The 23,030-nt window shown below is 39.0% G+C and overlaps 1 protein-coding gene across 1 annotated transcript; it reads right to left on the bottom strand.

Annotated features, from left to right (window-relative positions):
* Nucleotides 1–485: 485 nt before the first annotated feature.
* On the bottom strand, nt 486–22,221 carry LOC113513770 (potassium voltage-gated channel protein eag). Its single transcript, XM_052893650.1, has 15 exons — nt 21,924–22,221; nt 18,748–18,922; nt 17,796–17,916; nt 16,504–16,616; nt 10,449–10,580; nt 9,667–9,776; nt 8,261–8,656; nt 7,562–7,985; nt 5,939–6,138; nt 5,128–5,380; nt 4,146–4,357; nt 3,502–4,002; nt 3,047–3,322; nt 2,600–2,782; nt 486–2,024 (listed from the first exon to the last, which is right to left on the bottom strand). The coding sequence occupies exons 2-15, from the start codon at nt 18,824–18,826 to the stop codon at nt 1,830–1,832; spliced, it is 3,195 nt and encodes a 1,064-aa protein (XP_052749610.1). The 5' UTR covers nt 18,827–18,922; nt 21,924–22,221; the 3' UTR covers nt 486–1,829.
* Between the last annotated feature and the right edge of the window lie 809 nt (nt 22,222–23,030).

Here is a 23,030-nt window from a genome sequence, read left to right as displayed (position 1 = left end):
GACGATATTAAGATATTTGAGTACATTTATATTCTTTGGTACATATACGTTTATTAGAATAAATAACCAAGTTGAACCGACATTTTTATGGATCGGCGTGTTAATAGCCTGCTTCTCTTTAATAGCTCAACGAGTCAGGGCTTGCAAGCAAAAGACTCACTGATACGGTGTCACGTAAGTCGTAAAATTATTTGTTGACTGCGAATGAGTTTGTGACAACCCTCCCAATCCAAACGGAGTTTGAATAAAAGGAGGGTACCTACATTTTTACAGTATTGTCTTTACAAAATAATTATACAGATTTCGTTTCATTTATTGTTATTCTTAGATTATATAGATTGTCTGCATATAAATGCTTCTAAAGAAGCAGGTCAACTTTTTCATAAAATTTTGCGTGAATATATATATATATATATATATATATATATATATATATATATATATATATATATATATATATATATATATATATATATAGAACACTGACAAAAAATTTTAACCCGTTTTTTTCGATGCTTCAGATCTATATAATCTAAGTTCTTATATATGGTACGAATCTATGTAAGTCCCTTTCACACTTCAGAAATTAAAAAATAAAGGTTACTCCTGTATAAAGCAATTTTATGTTAATTGATTTTTTAATGACATATATTCCTAGATTCGTATAGGGGATTGTTGATTTTATAGAGACACCTCCGTCGCCACTTCACTAGTTGCGTTGATTTCTAATTTTCCGTAATAATTTTTATTCTAGCCCGCGACGTCGTCGGTCGGGGTGTCCGCCGCGAACCCGAATAAATATTACTCGTAATGTAAATACTTTATATAAAGTTAGCGTAACGGTGCCGACAAGCGTTAATGCAGCGTGTCTACTCGCGAGTGCCTACGAGTAAGTACATTTTATTATTACTGTAAGATATATTACAATATCAAATATATAGGATCGCGTCTAAGTAAATTTATCAATTAACTAAGTGATAATGTTTCTAATGAGATCGTTTTTCGCTTTCAGCTTGTATTTATGATTCTATGATACACATGGTCTTACATATTCGACAGTGTAATATACCCTTATGTGTATTTACAGCGAGCAAGCGCGGCGCGGCCGCGGTACTCGTAATATATTAACTACGTTCTATTCGACCCGAATCTTTTATAGCGTCACGCTCAGTACACGACAGTGTAACATTGTGCTCGCATCGTATCACGTACAGTGCGAACGGAACAAGAAACGTAACGTCATAGATTAAGCATAATGCTCGCAAAGTCAATATTTTCAAACTGTCAAAGAACTGTCAAATTTACATAACGAAATTTAAGATTTAATTCTCGATTTTTATATATTTAATTAAAGCTTAGAAGCATGTACAAAACTTTAAGTTTCAGAATTAATCTTTTGGATAGCTAAGTCATAGGTAAATATAATTTTCGCTAGCGTACGCATAATACAAAACAAGACAAGAACGTGCAGCGTCTTATTCTCACTCATCAGTGTGATAACGAAATTTACTAGTATGTTTGATTGTCATTCGCCTATAAGGGGGTTTATTCTTATTTCGAACGCACAATAGCGATACAGTCTAGAGAACTCCTTTCTACCAATCGTCCAACAGCACATCTAGGCAGAAGAGTGCGTCCCGAATTGCTATGTAATTCGGGACACACGAAGGGCGTCGGACCACTGGCCGTGCGTACACTGCGACGACGAGCGATCGGTCGCGTCACAGAGCACCGAACGGTGTCGAGCTCGAGGGCGGGTGGCAGGCACTGGTGGCGCGGGCGCGGCGCCCGGCGCGCTAGGCGGGCGGCGCGCCGGGCGCCGCCGCGCGCTACACGAACTCGCGCCGCCGCGCCGCCGCGCCCGCACTCGCGCCGCCCGCGCCGCCCGCGCCGGTCGCGCCGCTCGCGCCGGTCGCGCTGCTGGCGCTGCCCGCACTACCCGCGCTGCCGCCCGGCGGGCTGGCCGGCGCCTCACCCGGCGTCGTCGGCGTCGGCACTTGAGGCGCTGTGCCTTTACTGCGCGCCTGTGGACGATGTTCCAAATTTAAAATCCTTCAATACAATAAAGATTAATTAATTCCAGAGACACCAGTCTCTGTTACTAGTTAGTAATAAACTACATAGGAATCTGTCAAATTGTTTATAATCAAAGGTTTACACATACTTAAAATATTAATTAGTTAAATTTAATTTAATTTATACAACTGAAAGCAAACAGTAACTGTCAAAGTGCTAGTCCAGCTCAAAGGACCAAAAAATGTAAATTAAAAATATACGAATATTAATTACATTTAAGCATTTTTGCTATATCTATATGACCAATTTATCAATTAGCTCGACATATTTTAGTACACAATTTTTTTTAATTTAAAAATATGATTTCCCACGTTTTTCATATTAAATTATTTTATTTAATATTTATTTATATCTTTACTTATGTGCCAATACCAATACGATACACTTATATTTAATTGAAATTATAAACTCAGTATAAAGCGATTTCTATTGTATCGAAAATTAGGATACCGGCGAGATAGGACCGTTCCTTATATTCTCTAGTGGACAATGAAGGATGCAGTGAGGATAACGATGCAGTAACCTTGGAGCGTCGTTTCCGCGTGAGGGCCGCGATGTCGGCAGGCGGGGCGCGCGCCCTGTCGCCGTCCTCGGGCCGCGCGCCGCCCGCCACGCCGCTCCCCGCCCCGCTCGCCGCCCCGCCGTCAGTCGTGTCGGCGCCTAGTCGCGCTGCCAGCATCGTCAGCAGCTCCTCCACTCGTCCTAGCTGTTACATAAAAATAACGAAATATATTGAATCTCTCATTTTAAAATGGAGATACGTCATTTTAATTTTATTTGTGGCTATTTTACACGATTACATCATTGATTCTAAACCAATTTTGATATATCTTTTTACACGAAATTCCTTTATAAATTCAGCTTTTACCCTCGATATTTTCAGCGCACGCTATGAGATAACGCACAAACAAACTCACTTTCATATTTATATTATTAGAAGGAAAAAAAAACAAATTTTTAAGTTGCACACCTTATGTTGGAGACGTTGGACTTCATTTCGAACGTCTCTGCGCAGTTCCGCCAGCGCGGCGTCATGTAAAGCGGGTGTGGGAGCGGTGCTGGCGGGAGCGGACGAGGCGGTGGGCAGCGCGGGGGTGGATGCGGGGGCGGGCGCGGCGGAGGGCGCGGTGGCGGGGGCGGGGGCCGCCGCCGCGGGGCGCCGCTCCTCCAGCTCCTCCTCGATGGTGTCCTGCCGCCCGCTGCCCGCGCCCAGCGTGCTCGCTGATCGGGCTTTGGCGAACGACGCCTAACGTACACACAATAGATTCGATGTCGTAGTTTCCTTAAAATTTTAAAAATATTTCAGACCAAGCTGTTTAAATAGGATAACCTTTGTAAACTGAACAATTTATATATCTAAATGTCAATAGTAACGTATTTTAAGGTTTTTGTGTATTAGTGTATTAATTATGTCACAAATGATACCTTGAGAGCGAGCACTGAGACGTGAGGCGTCACCCCGGATCCGGCACTGGCATCCGACGACGGGGCGACACTGGTGGATGTGGGACGATCGCGGGTACTCAGGCTGCGGGCGAACGGGGCGCGTGGCTGGTCTCCCCCGCTCCCCGCACCGCCACCAGCCCCGCCCCCTCCACCGCCTGCATCAAGTGACCCGCCGCCCGCCAGCAATCGGCCCCACTTGCCTCGCGCCGTCGCTCCACCTGTGGCTGCGGGGGCTGGAGCAGGTGTAGCAGCCGGGGCCGCGGGGGCGGTGGCCGTCTCGCCCCGCTCGGGGTCGGCGGGGGCGGGGGCGGGGGAGGCGGCCGCGGTCCGCGCGGGTGCAGGCCCTGGGGCGGCAGCGACGCTACGCTCACGTCGAAACCGCGAAAAGATTTTGCGGACGAGGTGATCCTGAGCTTGTTCGAGCTGGGGCTCTCGCTTTCGTCTTTCCATCAACTCTCGTTCTCGTCTTACATCTGCAACCTTTAATATGACAAAAATCGTGTCACGTCATCGTTAATAGAAAGTAGTATGAAAATTTCTTAAATTGTGAAAAATTATCAATAAATAAATATAAGAATTATTCTTATGGTAGTGGTAATGTTTTTACATATTTGCATACGAACCTTTCTAAATATTAATCGGTGTCGAAGATTGTAGGTGAGCGTGAGGTTGCGCGCGAAGCTGTTGGCGAATGCTTGGTAGAAGTCGAGCACCTCGAGCAGGCGGTCGCGCTTGATGGTGTGCAAGTCGCAGTAGGTGAGCGCGCGCACGTTCGCCGCCGACTGGCCCACCGCGCTGTCCTTCCAAAACGAGTCGCCGAACACGTCGCCTTTGCCTGCCACAAAAATTTATCATAGAATTTACTGTTCATTAAAGTTTAAAATTGAAAAAAAGAATCTAAAATAGAATGCAGCGATATCTAGAGTATACTTCCGAAAGCCAAGAAATAAAACACCAAATTGGATAATAAACTACAATTTATTCAGGTGTAGATCGAACTCGAAGAACAAAAAAAAAAATAATATACTAGAATATAACTACATATATATAACCCATGAGCCAACATTTTCCAAATGTTATAAATTTATCTATCCTATTACAAAGTACTAGTATTCAAGTTCTACTTTTTTACAATAGATAGAAAAAAATTGTGCATTGAAACCATACAGAATATTAAGGACGCTTTAAACCATCCTGCACAACCGAAAAAACCTATCACAGAAAAGTTAATATAACGCTATTTTCATGGTAGACAATGTTCGAGTTTACTGAGGAAGCGAATAGACACATACTTTCTGTAAGTAAAAAGTAAAGTAAACAAAGTAGATAAGTCCCACGTTGGGCGCCAAGTATTTAGTAGTACGTAGATTTGAAATTTCATTACAGTTTAAGTTATCGATATATATATATATATGTATAATAGATACAGAATATCCCAAATATCTGCTCTTATTGTGTGTTTGTGTGTGTGTTTTTTTTATCAAAATAGTGTACATCATACAAAAAATCGATTGACAAGGTACTGAGTAATGAAAAAAAATATTTGCACACGGCGGCGCGAGGCATATATCAAACGCCTTACAAGAGTACCTTACTTAAAATTACCTAGTATGGCGACGACCTCGTCGTCCTGTATGACTTCGAGGCTGCCGGTGACGATGAAGCAGAGCGAATCAATGGACTCGCCGGTGTGGTAGAGCAGATCGCCGGGCGCCGAATGCGACATTTGGAAATGCATGGCGAGAGCACGCAAGCAGCCATCCGACGCCAGCCGGAACGCCGGGTGTTCGTTGAACACCTTCCGGTTCAGATGCACGCAAATGTCCGCCTTCATGTCTTTCGGGCAGTAGTTCAGCACCTGCCGGGGTACCATTCGATTCAAAATATACTTATTACAGCTCGTGTCAAGGTAAAGAGTTGCCAAACTACCTTCATTATACCTACACGAAACACACTTCTTCTTATGTCACAAGATTCGGCAACAAGTGTACTCAATTTAACTTCATTGTCGTCTCATTTTAATCTTGAAATTATAACATTTAAATTAGTAGGCATATTATTATATATTATATGTTTGAGATATATATGTGTGTATATATATGTATGGTGAAGAGACTCGCTGAAAATCGTAGTGAGTGGCAAGAGCTCCACCGACAAGAGCGCAGCTCTTAAATAGGATAGATAGATATATATGTATATACGTGTGTGTGTGTGTGTGTGTGTGTGTGTGTGTGTGTGTGTGTGTGTGTGTGTGTGTGTGTGTGTGTGTGTGTGTGTGTGTGTGTGTGTGTATCTATATTAAGATTGCTGTGGTGTTCCTTGTATAAAATATATATTTTAAAACAAAGAAAATTCGTTTGATTAATAGTGTTAACAAAAAGCCATATGGGCACATATATTTTCACTAATAATTTACCTTATCTGTATCGAGCCCTTTGGTCATGGCCCAAGTGGACACGACATAATCCATGACGCGTTCACTGAGTGCTTTAGGCACCTCGTTGAGTTTCATGAATTCGCGGACGTTGTTGAGCATCTCGTGGTATTTGGCCGTCGCCGACGTCATCTGCTGGATGATGGTCGTCACGTGACCGAAGATGGTCGCGTACAGTAAAGCTGCGGAGTCATAATGATTAGTGCAAACGCCTGTATTACTGTTTCTACAGCTCCCATAGACAAGTGGCTACGAATACATACGTCGTTACCGTACTAAGAACAAGGAATTACATAGAAGGAATGATAAAATAAAAACTGTAAATCATACGGTTGCCTCCTTTCTTCTTATGCAAATATAATTCGTAAAAAGAGGACGAAAGATACACCATCACTTGCTATTTTTCTCAATTCATAGCAGGCTAGTGTATAGAAAATGATATGTCAATTATTTGTCAACGACAAATTTTACATTATTAGATTATATACTGAGCACAGTTTATGTAGAAAGTATGCAAGCAGGTTGTATCTGAATTTAGTAGGGTTATACTATGCTATGAATTGACAAAAATAGCAACTGATCGTGTATCTTTCGTCCTCTTTTTACTAACTATATTTGCATAAGAAAAAAGGAGGCAACCATATGATTGACAGTTTTTATTTTATCATTCTTTCTATGTAATTCCTTGTTCTTAGTTACCATACGTATGGGAAAAAACGAGATAGCAACTTTCGGGTTCTTGTTCTTTAAATGCCGTGTTTGAAAGAACAAGCTGCCGAAGGTTGTTACGGCATGCATTTTAAATGCATACTTTAGAGAATGCCGACGTATCTATTGATAGATTCGTATAACACTTATCTAGGAAAGCATGTTAGTCCTCAAGGAAAAACCTGAAATCCAGTGAATATGTATTCACTTTTCAGTCATCTTTATTCAAAATTGATCAACTTTCCACAATTAGTATAAGTCATATAAGAAACGAACTCGTTTCCTTCGTTAGCTTGTTCGATAGCATAAAGTGCTGGAAATATACTTTCTAGCAGCCTGTGGATGACTGACAAACAAGCTACTACACAACAATGGACAAGACTTTCAAATTTTAGCTACAAGTGCAGTGACTTTCCTAATGAGCTTTACTGGACTTCACATTAGTATAACCTTTAGGACTGACTGTTGTACATAAGGCACCTAAGAAACTCGACAGATCAGTGTGTATCGACTGAACTTATCGTTTACATACCGCCTAAGTTTTTTTTGCTTTTAAGTGACAATTTTCAAGAATATTTTGCTGACGGTTTGTACACGACTTGTAAGACCACACAGGTGACTCACGCGATGCGACACTTCGTGGGCCTGCACAAGGGAGATAGGGGGAAACGAAAATAAACGGTGAACGGATAGTTCTAAAGAGTGGGACAAATAAAGGGAAATATGTGCGTCAACACAATAACACATGGTGTACGGTACAAACAAAATGGTGGCGAACAATAAAACAATGGTGACACATTTGAGGAACAAGGACATAGGAAGCGCGGCCCCCGGCGCAGTGTAGCCTGCGCGGAGGTCGCGTCAGTGCTCCGGCTAATAACAGAAGAATTCCGGCACCTGCCACAATCATCATACAGGTGGTAAAGATCTTTTCGTTGTCGGTTTCGGCGGCGACGTTGCCGAATCCGACGCTGGTCATGCAGGTCATGGTGAAGTAGAGCGCCGTGACGTACATGGTCTTCCGAGAGGGCCCGTTGACGAGTTCCGGCCCGTCGGACTCGTTCGACCATACGTAAGAATAAGGGGTCTGCGTCACATTGGCTAACTTCCAGAGCCAGGAATACTGGAGGCCCGAGTCGGCGTCCGAGCGGCCGATGCTGTACCACACGCAGGCGAGCCAGTGCGCCACCAGCATGTAAAAGCAGAGCAGCAGGATGAGCATGGCGGCGCCGTACTCCAGGTACCGGTCCAGTTTGCGCACCACGCGGCCCAGCCGCAGCAGACGCACCACCTTCAACGCGCTGAACAGACTGCCAATACCCTACACGCAAACATTATGATTACATTACACACATATTCTGTACGTCTTAATTTACGGAGAGACAGTAATTTGTATAGCGCACATGGTGCTTCGCTCTAGCAAAGTGTCATGTTACGTCATTAGGCGTGCACGCATATAAGCGTACCTACATGTACACTTATTGATCCAATCTGCGCCATCCCAAATTTCCCACCTTCATAAAAAAGCTTATTGTGGCTAAGAAATCGTTTGTATTTATTATATCTGCAAGATTTTGAATCTAGAATAATACTCACATCCTCGTCGTGGTCGAACGCGTTGAAGACATCGTAGGGCAAACAGGACAGCAGATCTATAAGGAACCAGGACTTGAAGTAGTTTTTCCGTATAACTTTGGGGTCGCTGACCACCTCCCCGCCGGGGCCGACGAACGTCGTGTGGAAATTCAGCACGATGTCTATGAAAAACACAACGTCCACTATGGAGTCGATGACCAGCAAGGAGACGTCCTCGCTGGTCTTGTTTTTGAAGGCGACGTTGTACGGCACCATGATAGCGGTGTAGAATGTGAGGCACAGTATAATCCAGTCCCAGATGGCCTTGAATGCACAGTAGTGCAATAGTATGTGTGGTGGCGTCTTGGGCGCCTCCTGCCGGTACTGGGGCAGCACGTCTCCCGACAGAGACATCACCTGAGCGGACACACACACGCAAAGTATCTTATTACATAATACGTTTTTCGAATTACACTTAAATGAAATATATACACAATTATTATTATTATTATTAGAAATTCATTGGTGCTGAGTTAAATTGAAATTATAAGCAGGGTAATTAAGAATCAGTATTCCATGAATACGAATTTATTTCATGTTATAAATCGCCAATGGAATTATATAAATCGTATTATAATTCGGATGATGCGGCTATTTTAAATAATCGACTATGCAATGCTAACCGTCTTACCACAAAAAAAGTTAAACTTCCCATAGAAATACGTTTAATTCATGTTTGGATGTTTAGATAGATAGATAGATAATTTATTTGCATTACTTACAGCACACAAACAGCAAAAGACACAAATGCAAAGTGAAAAAAAATAAAATAAAGATACATGTACAAAAGATTAAAAAAAAATCAAAAACAAAATCAGAATGCATAAAATTAGTAAAAATTTTTTTTCTTCATGCGTGTGCCACAGTAATACAAAATAGCCACAACTCAACTTTTTGCTTTGCCCTAAAAAGAGCAAAACACTGATATTCTGTTGTGGCCAAGAGTGAGCCGCGAAATACCACTAAAAAAAATAATAAAAGAAAAAGAAAGAAATATAGATCAAATACATAGTGTGCGTGTGTTATATTCGCTATTTAGAAGAAGGGTTTAGTGTTTCACTACATAAGCATATATCTAAAATCTGAATATGTTTAAACAAAAGACAGTCTATATTATTAGAAATAAAAGGTGTTTGAAGCAATAAATTGTATTATAAAAGTGTATACATTTTGGTACCTACATAAAATTATAAGTAAACTTTACTACATTGACTAAATAATGTTTAATCAAAGTTTTGTTACGCAATGTTTAGATAAGCAGTTAATTTTTTTTTTTTTTTTTGTAGTAAGACTGTGTGTGTCTAATTAGTGCTAGTATTAAGTAAGTTAGTGTGCTGTGTGTTTACATGCGGTGCGTTGGTACTGACATGCGCGAGGTGGCTCTGACGCTGCGGTTCTTTCAGGGCCGGCAGCGCAGACACCAGCACCGAGCGTGACCGCGTCACGCTGCGTGCTAGCTTCGCGAACTTTGACAGCCCTGTAAGGAGCACGAAAAATCTTAATACCTAGACAAAACAATTAAGACTAAGTACAAACGAATCTATCGATAGAATCGTTATCGCTAACGAGTACAAAAGATATTCATAGAATGAAACAGCAACGCTGTTTTGTTCTCTCTTATGTGAACGTTGTCCTAAGCTATTCTATATATTATAGACTTAGATTATATAGATAGAGCATCGAGCCTCAAAAACGAGTAAACTTTTTGTTAGCTATCTGTTTGTCTTTTTGTCTGTCCCATTCGTGTTTCTACTGTAAAGAAATTGTGTTTGCATTGCTGTGTTTCGGTTTGAAGGGTGGGATAAGGTGTGAATTTACAGGGTACAGAAGAATAACATCTGAGTCCTCAGGAATGGCAACGCATGGGGGGTATAATGAGCGTAACAGTATACTCTGTTATGTCCACGGTACTGCTCATGTCTATAAGCGACGGTTACCACTTTCCATCAGGTGGGTCGTCAGCTTGTTTGCCATTCTAAGTTGTATAAAAAAAAAGCTAATTGTCTAATTAGCTGACAAAAATCCATAGTGATCTCCATGGTGTTATACACCCTAGTGGTCACCATTTTCCATCAGGTATGCCATCAGCTTGTTTGTAATTCTATATGTTATAAGAAAAATATAATGTAACTAAAGGAGACACACAAACCTCCTTTGGGGTCGTCTGCATCGATGGGCTGCTTGAGGGCGGTGATGTCGCGGAAGGTGAGCAGGAAGAGTACGACCAGCTCGCGCTCGTTGCGGATCGGCGCCACGTGCACCAGCAGCCATAGCGGCGTGCCTGCAACACGCACACACCCTCTGAAGGTTTTTTTTTAATAGATGAAGATAGAATGATGCAATACCATAGCGAAACATCACTGGAGGATGAAACTATGTGGATGTTATCAGGGTTTGCTGGAACTCTTACAGAGTTAAGCTCGCCTGTATCTTTATTCAAAACAAATTACGACAATATAATTTTTGTGTACAATAAAGTATAAATAAGTAAACCACGATAATTTCTAGGGAGGATCGCATACAGGTCAATCTGACAGGGTATATTGCTAGGAGTGCTAGTGAGGATTAACTACCCCTTACTAACAATCCTTTTCTCCCACCATCTGAAAGTTGATAAGAGATTGTTAGCGACAGACAATGGCAGCCCCATGCCTACGGCACGGTCCCCAATTAGAAATAATTGTATATAAGTCACAGTGAATGATGAACCAATACACCTAATTCATCCTCAAGAGGGAAAAGAGTTTATTAATAATGGGGCTGTTAAATTTCATAACAGGTTGATCTCCATGCGGTTCCCCTTGAAAACTATTAGTGTTTATTTTTGATGAATTCGTTACGATGGGCCAACTGACCTGCTTCATCGTCGCATATCATCCCTCATTGATGCTCCGCCAGCGTATACCGACAACGCAAGCAAAGTTACCATTCCATTTTCATCCATTAAAAACGTTCATCCTCAAAGATGAAAAAGAATTATTAATAACAGAGTTCAGCAATATATCCAGTTAGGTCGACTTCCACATGATTTCCTGGAAACCATGACGCTTATCATGTCAGCCGTGAACCGTCCACTGTTCAACATAAGCCTCACAACACTTTTTTGTATCTACAGCAAAATTTTAAATTTAAACACACACAGTTCTTAAGAAAATAATAAACACAATGGTGGACTTATCCCATAAAAAGGATTTCTTCCTATCAATCTGCCTGAATGTCTGATAAAAATTGTGAATTGGTGATACCAAAAAAAAAAATATAACTAATTAAAAATAAAAAAAAATAAGGCATTGTCAATTAAATTGATTTATTTACTTACATATGTAGGTATTATTTTTCGATAAGTATATTTATGATGTAGTTACGCTGTTAAATTCTATAAATTACTTAGCCATGAAAGCCTCTAATTTGATATTTGTTTTTATAACACTATATGCCATCTATCCACCATAATACCACAGTATCTACTATAAACCTCTGATTAGTCTATCCAGTACATTAAACATTTGAACATATAGATGGCATTACCTCGCTGTATGACATTTGAAGAGAAAAACGCCACCTTTTGAATCCCCAGTACCTATAGCATTCAACCTAACCGCCTTATCCTTCAATGGGTTAGGGCAGGGAAACATGAATTTGAATAATCGACTTTGAAACACTATTTATTTTCGTCTATCAAATTATTGTGTTATAGTACAAATAATAATATTGTACTAAGTGTCATCTTGCGGAAGTCCACATTGCTGATAATCAGATTTTTTTAACTCTAATTCCGATACAATTACTGTGTGCGAGTGTCAACACTCGAAGATTTATTACTATTCTTATTACCGGAAGTTCTACAATCTTCCATATTAGCTATCAATCTCCGACTGCCATTTCGTCCAAGCACGTTTTGTTATACTAGTAATTATAATAAGGAGAGTGAGTATATTTTCAGTCAAAGTTGAAAAATAAAGAGAATCAAAGAGACTAGATAGTTCCCAATCAGGCGGATGAATTCATAGGTGGAAACCATTTGATTATAAAGGCAAATATTCATTTTAGCTTAGAGCAGCTGAATCGAAGTCAGAATATTCTAAGAGCACTTCAACCGAAGGATGTATATGAATAGTTAAAAGTTCTTTGAAACTAGACCCTCTCTGCCTAGAAAACGTATAAAAGAAATACGTGCCAATAATTTTAACGTTCTCGACAAAAATGTCGTGACGAATAATGGTCAGAATAATTTCCAAGGGCCGTAACATTCTGTTTTGGAGCAACGGAAATACGTACAACATTCGAGGTCAGCGTTGGTGGATTATGTCGGGTGAGGTGGGGTTGGGGCGGAGAAGGAACATTAGAGGCACGCGACACCTGACGCGGCCTCGGTAGTGTTGCCTACTAATCGATTAACGATTACTCGATACAGTTGACATAATAATCTTTACTAATATTATAAACTAGCAATCCGCACGGGTAGACAGACAGAAAGATAAATTAGTATTTTATATTAGCTTTAATAAGCAAATTTTTAATACCTTATTATTGTCATTTCCGTAAGGCTCTGTATTTTTTTTAATAATATATGGCCCATATTACTCACCAATAAAATACTCTTCTGTAGCTTTTAAAATCAGTTGAGATGTTTTTAACTTTATCTATTTCAAACAAACATACAAAAAATAAATATTTTTCTATATAATGTGAAAGTGGGTTTATTTGTTACTTCTTAGCATCTTAATGGGTTAATCACTCGTTACGAAATTTGGTATAAATTTACCATACGGAATGAAGAAGGAAATACGCTACTGGTTACCCCTGTCAGTGAATAAATCACAGTCACGTGTATACTTAACTGGTATTTGTAGCTTTTACCCACGAGTAAAAGCTACATACTATAAAAAAAAATGCAGCTTTCTTTTAAATAACTGTCCTACTAGTGTAATTGAATATTTTTGCCCAAAGATACATGAGTTGAGGAATAGTAAAAAATGTTAATGTAACTAATAAATCTTTTATTAATTAAAATAATGATAAATATCCTAAACATAAATGAATAAAACTAATATATTTCATAGAATCACAAAAAAAAATTAAATTAATAATCAGTCCCATTCATGATCCGTACCCGACCCAAAGGTCCCCATGACACTTGCGGTATTCCGCGTTGGATCGCCAGAGATATCCTTTGAACCAGATACGAACCAGAACGGCGATCATGGCCCCTATCCGCAATGCGCAGACTCAACTCTCTTATGAAGGATTTTGCTTCCGCTCCCCACACGTCCGTAGTCTCAAAAGCTAGAGGAACGAAGATGTAAGCTGGTTTGAGAATCTTATATTTTGAATGTTCGATTGTATGTACTTTGATTTGATGTAACTTGTTATCAGGCTATACAGCAATGTAGAAATACCTATCAATAGAGAATATCTAAAAAAATACTTGAAATCCAATTAGTTTTTACAAATAGATTTTATCAATAGTATCCACATAAATTTTGCTCGATTTATATGAATGAATGATAATTATTTATTTTTTTATATCATAAAAGTGGCAAACAGGCATACAGCCCGTCTGATAGGTAAACAATATGTATACAATTTTTTTTTATATATTATTATTATTATAAAATATTTTATTTTATTAAATAACAAAAATCGAGGTAAAGAGTATAATTATTTGTACATTATGATGTAATCTTAATTTAATAACACTATCAAAAACATCGATCTGTTATTAATTATAGCGTATTATCAATTACATATCGATTATTTTTGCCCCCATTCGAACTATCGATTAACAATCGATACCAAACGTCCAGTCTAGTATTAGCCAACACTAAACTCCGGAAGTGGCCTCGGCGCACGGTGCACCGGACTGTTTGTGGCTCCATCTTATTCCGTCAAATAAAAAGGCACTTTTGTTTTCATGTTTCCGTACCTATATAAAGGAAAAACTGTATGTTTTATTCCACAAAAAAAGTAAAGCCTTCAATCGTCACGGACACATATTTAATTAAAAAGTTATAAAACGCATAAAAAACATTTCTGAAGCGACATTTTTCTAAACTTATCACTTAATCAAATGTTTTAATTTGATAATTTTGCGAAATATCCATTTCCCATAAAAAATGACAACAAAATACCGAAATATATATATAAAACAAGAAAAGAAATCAATATGATAGGCAAGAATGAAACTGATGATAGGTCAGTTGGCTCATCGTGATGAATTCAACAATAATTAAGCACGATAATTTCCAGGGGGAACCGCGTGGAGGTCGTACTGATATATCATGTGTTTTTTAATTCCACATGACGGTAAGCGGTTACATATATAATAGCCTATAAATGCCTGAAATACCAGGGGCGTTACGCGCGAGTTACCAATCCTATTTAGATCCCATTTCGAACAATACCTGTTCTATATAATATGGTACACCTTTTTTAATAATTAGGAAATATTATGCGGTAGGTTGAGGAGTTAATGGCTGATATAATACAAACAAATAATTAGACAAACAAGTAAGAGATTGCCTAGCGATAAGACCTCTTTTTGTACCTTTATGTGTATATTTCAATCTGTATTTATGTTACTGTATTTCACTTGAATTGTTCAATTGTCATTGTATATTTTATGTTTATGGTGCAATAAAGAGTTAAATATTAATAAATAAATAATATAAAAAAATCAATTCAATTATATTACACAAGGGTGGAATGGAGAGAACGTCTCGGGGGAGTATTGTGACGCTTCAATTAGCCCACGCCACGCTCAGTTTATGTGCCGTGGACCGCCGCGACGGTGACACGGCTCTAATCAAACCAACATGTACCCCCAATCAACGTGCAACTCTCGCCCACAATACTGTCACCCAGTACCGGCTTTAGGGGAGGGGCGCAGGAGCTTTTGTTTTAATGAGTGATAATGAAATGGTAATCCTGCCTGCACTACCGGTATACGCTGACGGGGCACCAGTGAGGAGTGACGATGAAAACAGATGATCGACGACAAGATGTGACATGATGACCGACAAGAATTAACCACGATAGTTGACTACGACCTGATAAGGCTGGTAGACGTTATTACTAACAATCCCTTTTCCCCCCTCCATAGTATTGTTAAATATATTTGTTCTTTTTTCGTCGACAGAGGGTACGTTAAAATATTTTGTGGTTGAAATAAGCCGACCCTGTGGCTAATATAACCTTGATGATGTCGTTTGTCGTGAACCAGCTATAATATATGGCTGGCCGGTATGTTATTTGTTTTTATTTTATTTATTTTTCTGTGACATGCAGCTTCGCAAACTTTTATGTGAATTCAGGATACAGTCCATCTCTGCGCCGAATGCTCAAGTGCAATAGAGTAACTAATATTCATTTGGAATATTTATCGTTTATGGTTCATGCGGATAGACTATGGAACTCTCTTCCATTGCACATTCGCGAATATCATTCGCTGAATGTTTTTAAAACAGTTTAAAAGAGCATCTTCTGTCGTCATGAACTTATCATGTTTATGTAGGTATATGTACATAGTTTGAATATATAGAGATGGTATTTTAGATATATGTACGTATTATTATATATACAGATATCGTCATAGTCGTAGAATACTGACGGATCTGACAAAGATTACATATAAAGATCCGTCAGTATTCTACGACTATGACGATATGTGTGTATTTTGAATGTGAGTATAAAACTTAGAATGTATTTAGGTAAGCATATTTATTATTTCTTAGTAGTATTAAGGAAATAATAAATATATAATAATAGTAAGTACTATTTCCACTTTCTATTTGTACGCACACTGCCCGCTGATAATTAATGCTCCTTTCCACTCAAGGTTTGCTGGAAGAGAACTCTTACAGAGTTAAGCACGCCTGTTGTACATCTTCATTTAATATAATATATAACAATGTAATTTTTGTGTACAATAAAGTATAAATAAATAAATAATATCCAAACATTTTAAATTAATCAATTGACCTTAGCGTCGTTATCTAGAGCTAAGATGTCCAAACAGCGAATGACAGCTCCAAAACGGTGCTAAATTGGCAATAGCAGTACCATCAGTTGATAAAGAAGATGCCATCTTAGATGCTCGCCGATTCGAATTTTTTTTATCGCAATTAATATATTAAATATGATTTTCATGTCTATTTAAAAAGCATTTACTGCATTAAAAGCATTATAAATAAGGGTTTACTTACGATTTTTCTTATAAAGCAGTATCTCGAATTGATCAGCAAGGTGGTGATCGAGCGCGCGGTCCACCCGTTCCACCGCCTCCTTCTCCGTTAGCTCGCCGTACATCCACGTACACCTACCCATCACCACCATGTTCATCACCATCAATACCATCATGCGTACATTAACAAACGAGTTTAACATAACACGAAATATCGAAATTTCCATCCTCAATATTTTTTTATGCAACTTAGAATGGGAAACAAGCTGACGGCTCACTTGATGGAAAGTGGTAACTGTCGCCTAAAGACATGAGCAGAGGGCCTACCATGAAATGTTTTCCGAAATTTCGGAGCCAAACGAAACACAAATTTGATGTCAAAATTACATAATACATAAATATTAAAATATTGTTCCTTTTGATTTTTATGATAGGGTGTATGATGAACGAAATGTTAAACTCCATTTATTGATCCGATTTTGGTATAAACAAAAACACGAAATTGAGTCCCAAATTTCGGAATTTCATTTCATGGTAGACCCGCAGTACTATGAACATATATTTTGTATTTATACGTATAATATCTGTCTTATTATTACTTTGAATGTTATTGACAAAATGCGATGTAGTATTTGGATTTTCTTATATTGTATTATAATATTAAACTGTGATTTTTGCTATTAAAAAAATTAATTGATTATAGAATGAAGTATGTACTTTCATGCCAAATAGGGCCCGTTAACGAACCTTAGCGTTACGTTCATCCATAAACCGTGCAATAAAAATACTGAAGCAATAGAATTTTAAGTATCGACCAATAATACACGCAGCGTTTTTTTTTTTTTGTTTGTAATTTAAACGTCAAATTCTTGTTTCAATGAGCGGTAAGATTTTTTAGACAAACATATTTACTTACTGTTATGTTAATTTATATTAGCAGTGGGACATAGTAAAGTATGCAAGAGTACTTCTGTTTCTGTTTCTGCTTGCTTACATAGTGTGTTTCATTGTGAAGGATGATTAATAATACTATATTACCACAACACTAAACATTTTTTAAGTAACTATAGTAAATGAATCATTTACCGCCACACCTACCGCCAGGACCGCGAGCTGTGATAGCTTATTAGGAGGCACTACGCAACGAACGTCACCAAACACACGACCCACTTTAAAAAAGTTTATTTCCTAGCTGGTTTCGACCGGGAATTGAACCCGGGACCTCGTTTATGTAAAGCAATGCCCCACCACTGGGCCACGGAGATCGTCGTATTGCATATTTCAATAACACAGTATAACACAACAGAAGTTTACCTGCAAGATTTCTGCATCACTTCAGCTCGATTGTAACCGCTCATCTTGCAGAATGTCTCGTTACAGTAGACTATAGGATAGTCCACGATCTGTGCGTTCGCCAACAGGAAGCTGCTGTCTGCTGTAAATAACCAGAGATGGGTAAGAATCTTGCTCATGTACACGAAGAAAAGAACGTCGAGATACCATCACCGGGTGTCTGCTTATACATCGACCACATGCTAAATGTCACAAGCATATCTTCATGCCATAGCGTGCATTGTTCATCATTTGTGTCTGTTTCAGGTGCCTTTAGACATGATTGAGAGACTACGTAAATGTACTGGAAATCCTCAATAATTCTAGTATCAATATGACACTGAAGTCTGGTGACTTCAGTGGTACCACCAGAGGGAGATTTTGTACAAAAGTCGTTTGCATGAATACTTCTGGTCCATTCGTGTTTCTTTATATATTAATCTTTCCTGCTTCGTGCATATCTTATTCTATTAGCCCTTAACTATCCACTGCTGAATATAAGCCTCCCTCCATGGAAGGTTTTGTCAGTAGTCGTCACGCTTGGCAGACGGATTGGCAACCGCAGTTAGATTTTGGAGCCTTCCCTTAGTCGCCTTTTACAACACCTACGGTAAAGGAAGAGGTGGCCTAATCTATGACAGGACCATACGGCACTTAGTTCTTATTAGACCTCAGGAATGGCAACGCATGGGGGGTATCATGGGCTAAACAGTATACTCTGTTATGTCCATGGTACTGCTCATGTCTATAGGTGACGGTTATTACTTTCCACCAGGTGGGCCGTCAGCTTGTTTGCCATTCTAAGTAGCATAAAAAAAATATCAAACACTTAAAGTTGTACACCGATTGAATACTTTCCAGTCGACATCTGAGTCACCTATGTAGTTTTCTATTATCTTATATAGTGCAGGTTGTCTTATTATAGGGTACTGACGTTGCGAGGAGGAGCGGCGGATGATGTTCTCGAGGAAGGTGTTCTGCGGGGCCACGAGCCCCCTGCGGCCGCCCGGCATGCCGGCGCCTCGGCCTCACGCGCCGCCGCCGCTCAGCTGGCCGCGCCCGCACCCGACATGCCTCACCTGGTGGCGCGTCGCGAAACACGCGCGCGTCTGCGCACAGACAAAAGTTCAATGTACCACCGCCTGCTGTATTGGATTACGCTGGCGGGTTACCAGTAAGGCATTATAGGAGAGGTGGAAGTCATCTCAGTTGGCCCATCGTGACGAATTAATATGGTAAATGGCGGAGAAGCTATCTGGTAGACTTCCACGCGCTCCCCAAGTATTTTCTGTGGAGAGCGAAGTTTACCAGACAGCTCCCCCTCCCCCTATCTTACCCTTCTCCTTTTGCAAATTTGTGATACATTTATTAATTAGCCGTTAACTGTCCACTGCTGAACATAAGCCTTCTCCATAAGGGGGAGTTTTGTCAGTAGTTGCCATATTTGGCAAGCGTGGTCAAGCATTTTTAAAAATGTTTTAAGACAGACGCTGCTGCCTATCCTCCGAGCTTAAGTTCCCTTAGTCGTCTCTTACTACATCCACAGAGAAAAAAGGGGTAGCCCATTCTATGCCGGGACCGACACGGAGACACTTTTGACCATAGTCCTTATTAATAGCAAATCATGAAGGATACAATGGACTTCGCGAAATATATTTTGTGATGTCGGTGGTTTATATTATCTTGTCGAGTGGTTTCTAGACGACAGTTACCACTTTTCTGTCAGCTTGTTTGCCATTCCCAGTTACACAGTACAGAAAAAATTGCAAAGTGCTTTTCGCAAAATTTTAGCAGACCTACCTAATTCTATTACAGATGATTTTTGCTGTGTTATATACGGTTTCAAAAGGAAAAAGGTTCTCAGTTCGGTTGCATTTTTTGTTTGTTTCCTCCATGGCCGTAGCCAGGGAAGGGCATTGAGGGGCAGTGCCCTCTCTTAAAAGGCTCAATGGCCTACTTTAAAATGAAAGATCCCAAGGAAATTAGACAGATTCGCTTTTACGAAGTCATTTAATTAGGGCTTCTGCCCTACCTTAAACTTGAATCTAGCTACGGTTCTGGTTTCCTCATAATTCCGTTAGTTAATTTAGTTTAGTTAGTCAGTCCGTTAGACTGAAATGATATACTTACATTGGTACCATAGACATTTTATTAAAAACGGTTCAACAGTTTAGTTTTTTAACCAAAATAGCTGGTTTTGTCAGAATTAGTCTGTTTTTTTTTTTGTGAGACACAATTTTTATTAATGAATACTTTTTAGAACTGGCTCAGAAGTTTCATTATTTACTCGAACCCTACATTTGCTTTAAGCCATAAGAAATTAAAGTTATCTATAAAATTATATATATATATGTATATATATATATATAATTAAGGGCTCTAATGGTCCTATAGGATAATTTTACTTAGTTTTATCATAATTTTATACCCAGAAGTTTATGTCTAGACTCTTTAATACAAAATATGATAAACTTGTTTCACATTCTTCAGACCCATATATCGAGTTCTTGGATGATTTTTTTTTCAATTGGCTTTATAAAGAAAGGTTCTCAATTCATATATATTTTTGTTTATATTTGTTACCTCATAGCTCTGTCAGTTCTAAACTGTTTTGGAAAATTCTTGTTTCTCTGAAACCTTTTCAGATACAGATTGAATTTATAGAAATTTTATAAAAATCGGTTCAGCAGTTTAGTTTTCACACTGAAATAATTGATTTTGTTATAATTGAAATCGGTATTTTTTGTGGGACACAATCTTTAATTATTAATTTGCAGAATGCTATATCTCTTAGTTTAGTACTAAACTTCTATATAAATTTATTTTGACTCCTTAGAAAATTTTTTTTTTGTTGTATTCTTATCGCTTATATTTTGTTTACAATGAAAATACAAATTTAAAATTGTGTTCTAAGTCAGATTCTAAATTTGACTTACAAATTTTTAAACTGATACATATTTCTATTTTTCTTTGTCGCCGTCTACGGCCAGGGGACAAATATAGACATAGGATATTATAGAAAATTTCTTAGGTGTCACTTATAAGTACCTAGTAGGGTCTCTTTGGTAATGAACAGGCTTATAAGTTTTAGGTAAGAGGTACCTAGATACGCGGGACGTAAATAAATTTGAATCCACAGACCCTAGCATTGCTATGCGACTAACGAATATCGAAATAGCTAATGACCTAAATACATTCGCTTCTTTGTTATAATTTACATAATAGAATGCTGCCTGAGTATTCAATTTGTCAGATTTTGAAATAATCCTCGGTTATAGCATGCGATCACGCATACAATACAGTCCAAAACACTGCAGCAACGACTGGGCCAGTTGGATTGGCTGCTCCGTCCCCTGATCCAATATTCAATATCTTGAATAATTTAATACTGAAATAGCTTCCAGGAAAGCAGCTATAAGCAAGATGCAGTTAGGTTTTGTTACTTTTACAGAGTACCTTTGATTACTTTCCCCGATTACCACTTAAGAAATAATGTTATTGCGTTCTTTTTATATATATGAAGTTAGAGGTCCTATTAAATATTACATTTCACTGAACAAATATTATATTAGACTTAAAATAATTTAGTTGTAGTTGCCAGTACCGTAGTTCTATTACATGGTAACTTAGTTGGAACATGCAGTGTCGCGAGACACGAGTCGACATACGATCGATACTGTTTACGTGTTCCGAGGACCGACACTCAAACGTCGAGGCACGCGGTAGGCCAACAGCTGAGGGTGCTAAACCACCACACAACCACCAATTCTTCGTTTTTCGCCTTTTAAAGCGTTCTCTGTTATCGACGTTGGCTAGTGATGGTTTCCGAGTTGACAACAACAGAAAGGGGCGCGGACACGGCTCTGAGAGCAACACACACGCTCGGGTTTAACATTTTCTTAACACCTCTTATTATCTTTCAATTTATATGTTACTTACATCGTATATACTTCAGAAAAAACAGATTTCACCTTCAGGTCATTTCTATAGGAGAGTTACACTAAAATTGTTGCGTCACGTTTCCTTTAACGACTTACATTTTACCTTAGCCCAAAGGGATAAGCGCCTATTTACATAATTAGTTTCTCGTATTCGAGGACTTGCACATACCTATATTGCTTCCCATTCATTGATAACCACCGATCTACCGATTCTCTGCAGCGATACACAGAACGTTAGGTGCACTTTAAATTTTTTAAGCCGTTTTTAACTCGCGCAATCCGAGTACGTGTCGAATGTAGCACGAGCTGGGAGTAGAGACGTTTCTCATGTTCTCGGCCAGGTCTGTGTGAGAGAGAGCGGAGCCGAGGAAGAAGCGGTGGCGGAGTGGCGCGGTCGCGCGGCGGCAGGGCGCTCGCGGCTGTCGCGCGGTCGCGGCTCGCGTGTCGCTACTGAGCGCTCGGCGGCTCGCTCGTGTCGCCGCTCGCGGCCAGCACTCGCTGCTGGCAGGCGCGCGCCGCCGCGCATGCGTCGCGCGGTCGCGAGCTCGTTGCATTCGGGCAATCGCCGAAGCTTCCTATTAGGGGTTGATTTGCCCTTTGTGCAAATGCGACGATTGGCTCTACTTATATTGACTTATTTCAACTACTTTCAAGAATTATAGTCAGACAATCCAAAGAGAATGTAATGTTTTGATATTTCCACTACAATACCTAGAAGCTACTTGCAGTCCATATTCAATAAGTACCAATTCAACTCTTATAAATCCTTGACACAAATAGTAGTAAAAAGGTGCTTACATATTATATGCAAAGGGTCAATTCCAGTTCTAATCAGTATCTACTTTAGCAGTTTTATTTCTTACAAAAACCTATAGTATGTATATTGTAGGTATATATATATATATATATATATATATATATATATATATATATATATATATATATATATATATATATATATATACTCATATAATTCTATATTTTAGAAATTAGGAATTTAAAAGGTATAAAAAATAAGAAATAAAAATTTATAATATGTTAAAAGGCGATTGTGGTTTCAATTATCTCAAGATAAAAGAATAAAAAAATAAGAAATAGTATGAGTATGGAAAACAGAGAAATAAACAAAACAGAGCATAGAATAAAATACCCTAATTTTATTTAGGATATTTCATTCAACGCTCTCTTGTCTGCAACCTAAATTAATAAAAATACCCTTGATAAGGAAATACCAAGAGGAAACCTGACAAATTAGGCGAGTCAGTTTTTCTAAACG

This window comes from Galleria mellonella, unplaced genomic scaffold, assembly GCF_026898425.1.
Source record: "Galleria mellonella isolate WM207_F2 unplaced genomic scaffold, CSIRO_AGI_GalMel_v1 utg182, whole genome shotgun sequence".
Taxonomy (NCBI): domain Eukaryota; kingdom Metazoa; phylum Arthropoda; class Insecta; order Lepidoptera; family Pyralidae; genus Galleria; species Galleria mellonella.
The sequence above is the reverse complement of the archived record's forward strand: the minus strand, read 5'-3'. Positions and strand labels throughout refer to the sequence as shown.

Bases quoted from the DNA above. Each gene is read 5' to 3' on its own strand.
- LOC113513770 (XM_052893650.1), bottom strand. From the start codon at position 18,826: ATGCCGGGCGGCCGCAGGGGGCTCGTGGCCCCGCAGAACACCTTCCTC. The intron at 9,777-10,448 runs GTTTGTGTGTCT...TGCTCCTTACAG, and splicing joins TGCAGACGACCCCAAAGGAG to GGCTGTCAAAGTTCGCGAAG. The intron at 8,657-9,666 runs GTCAGTACCAAC...GTGTCCGCTCAG, and splicing joins GTCAGAGCCACCTCGCGCAT to GTGATGTCTCTGTCGGGAGA.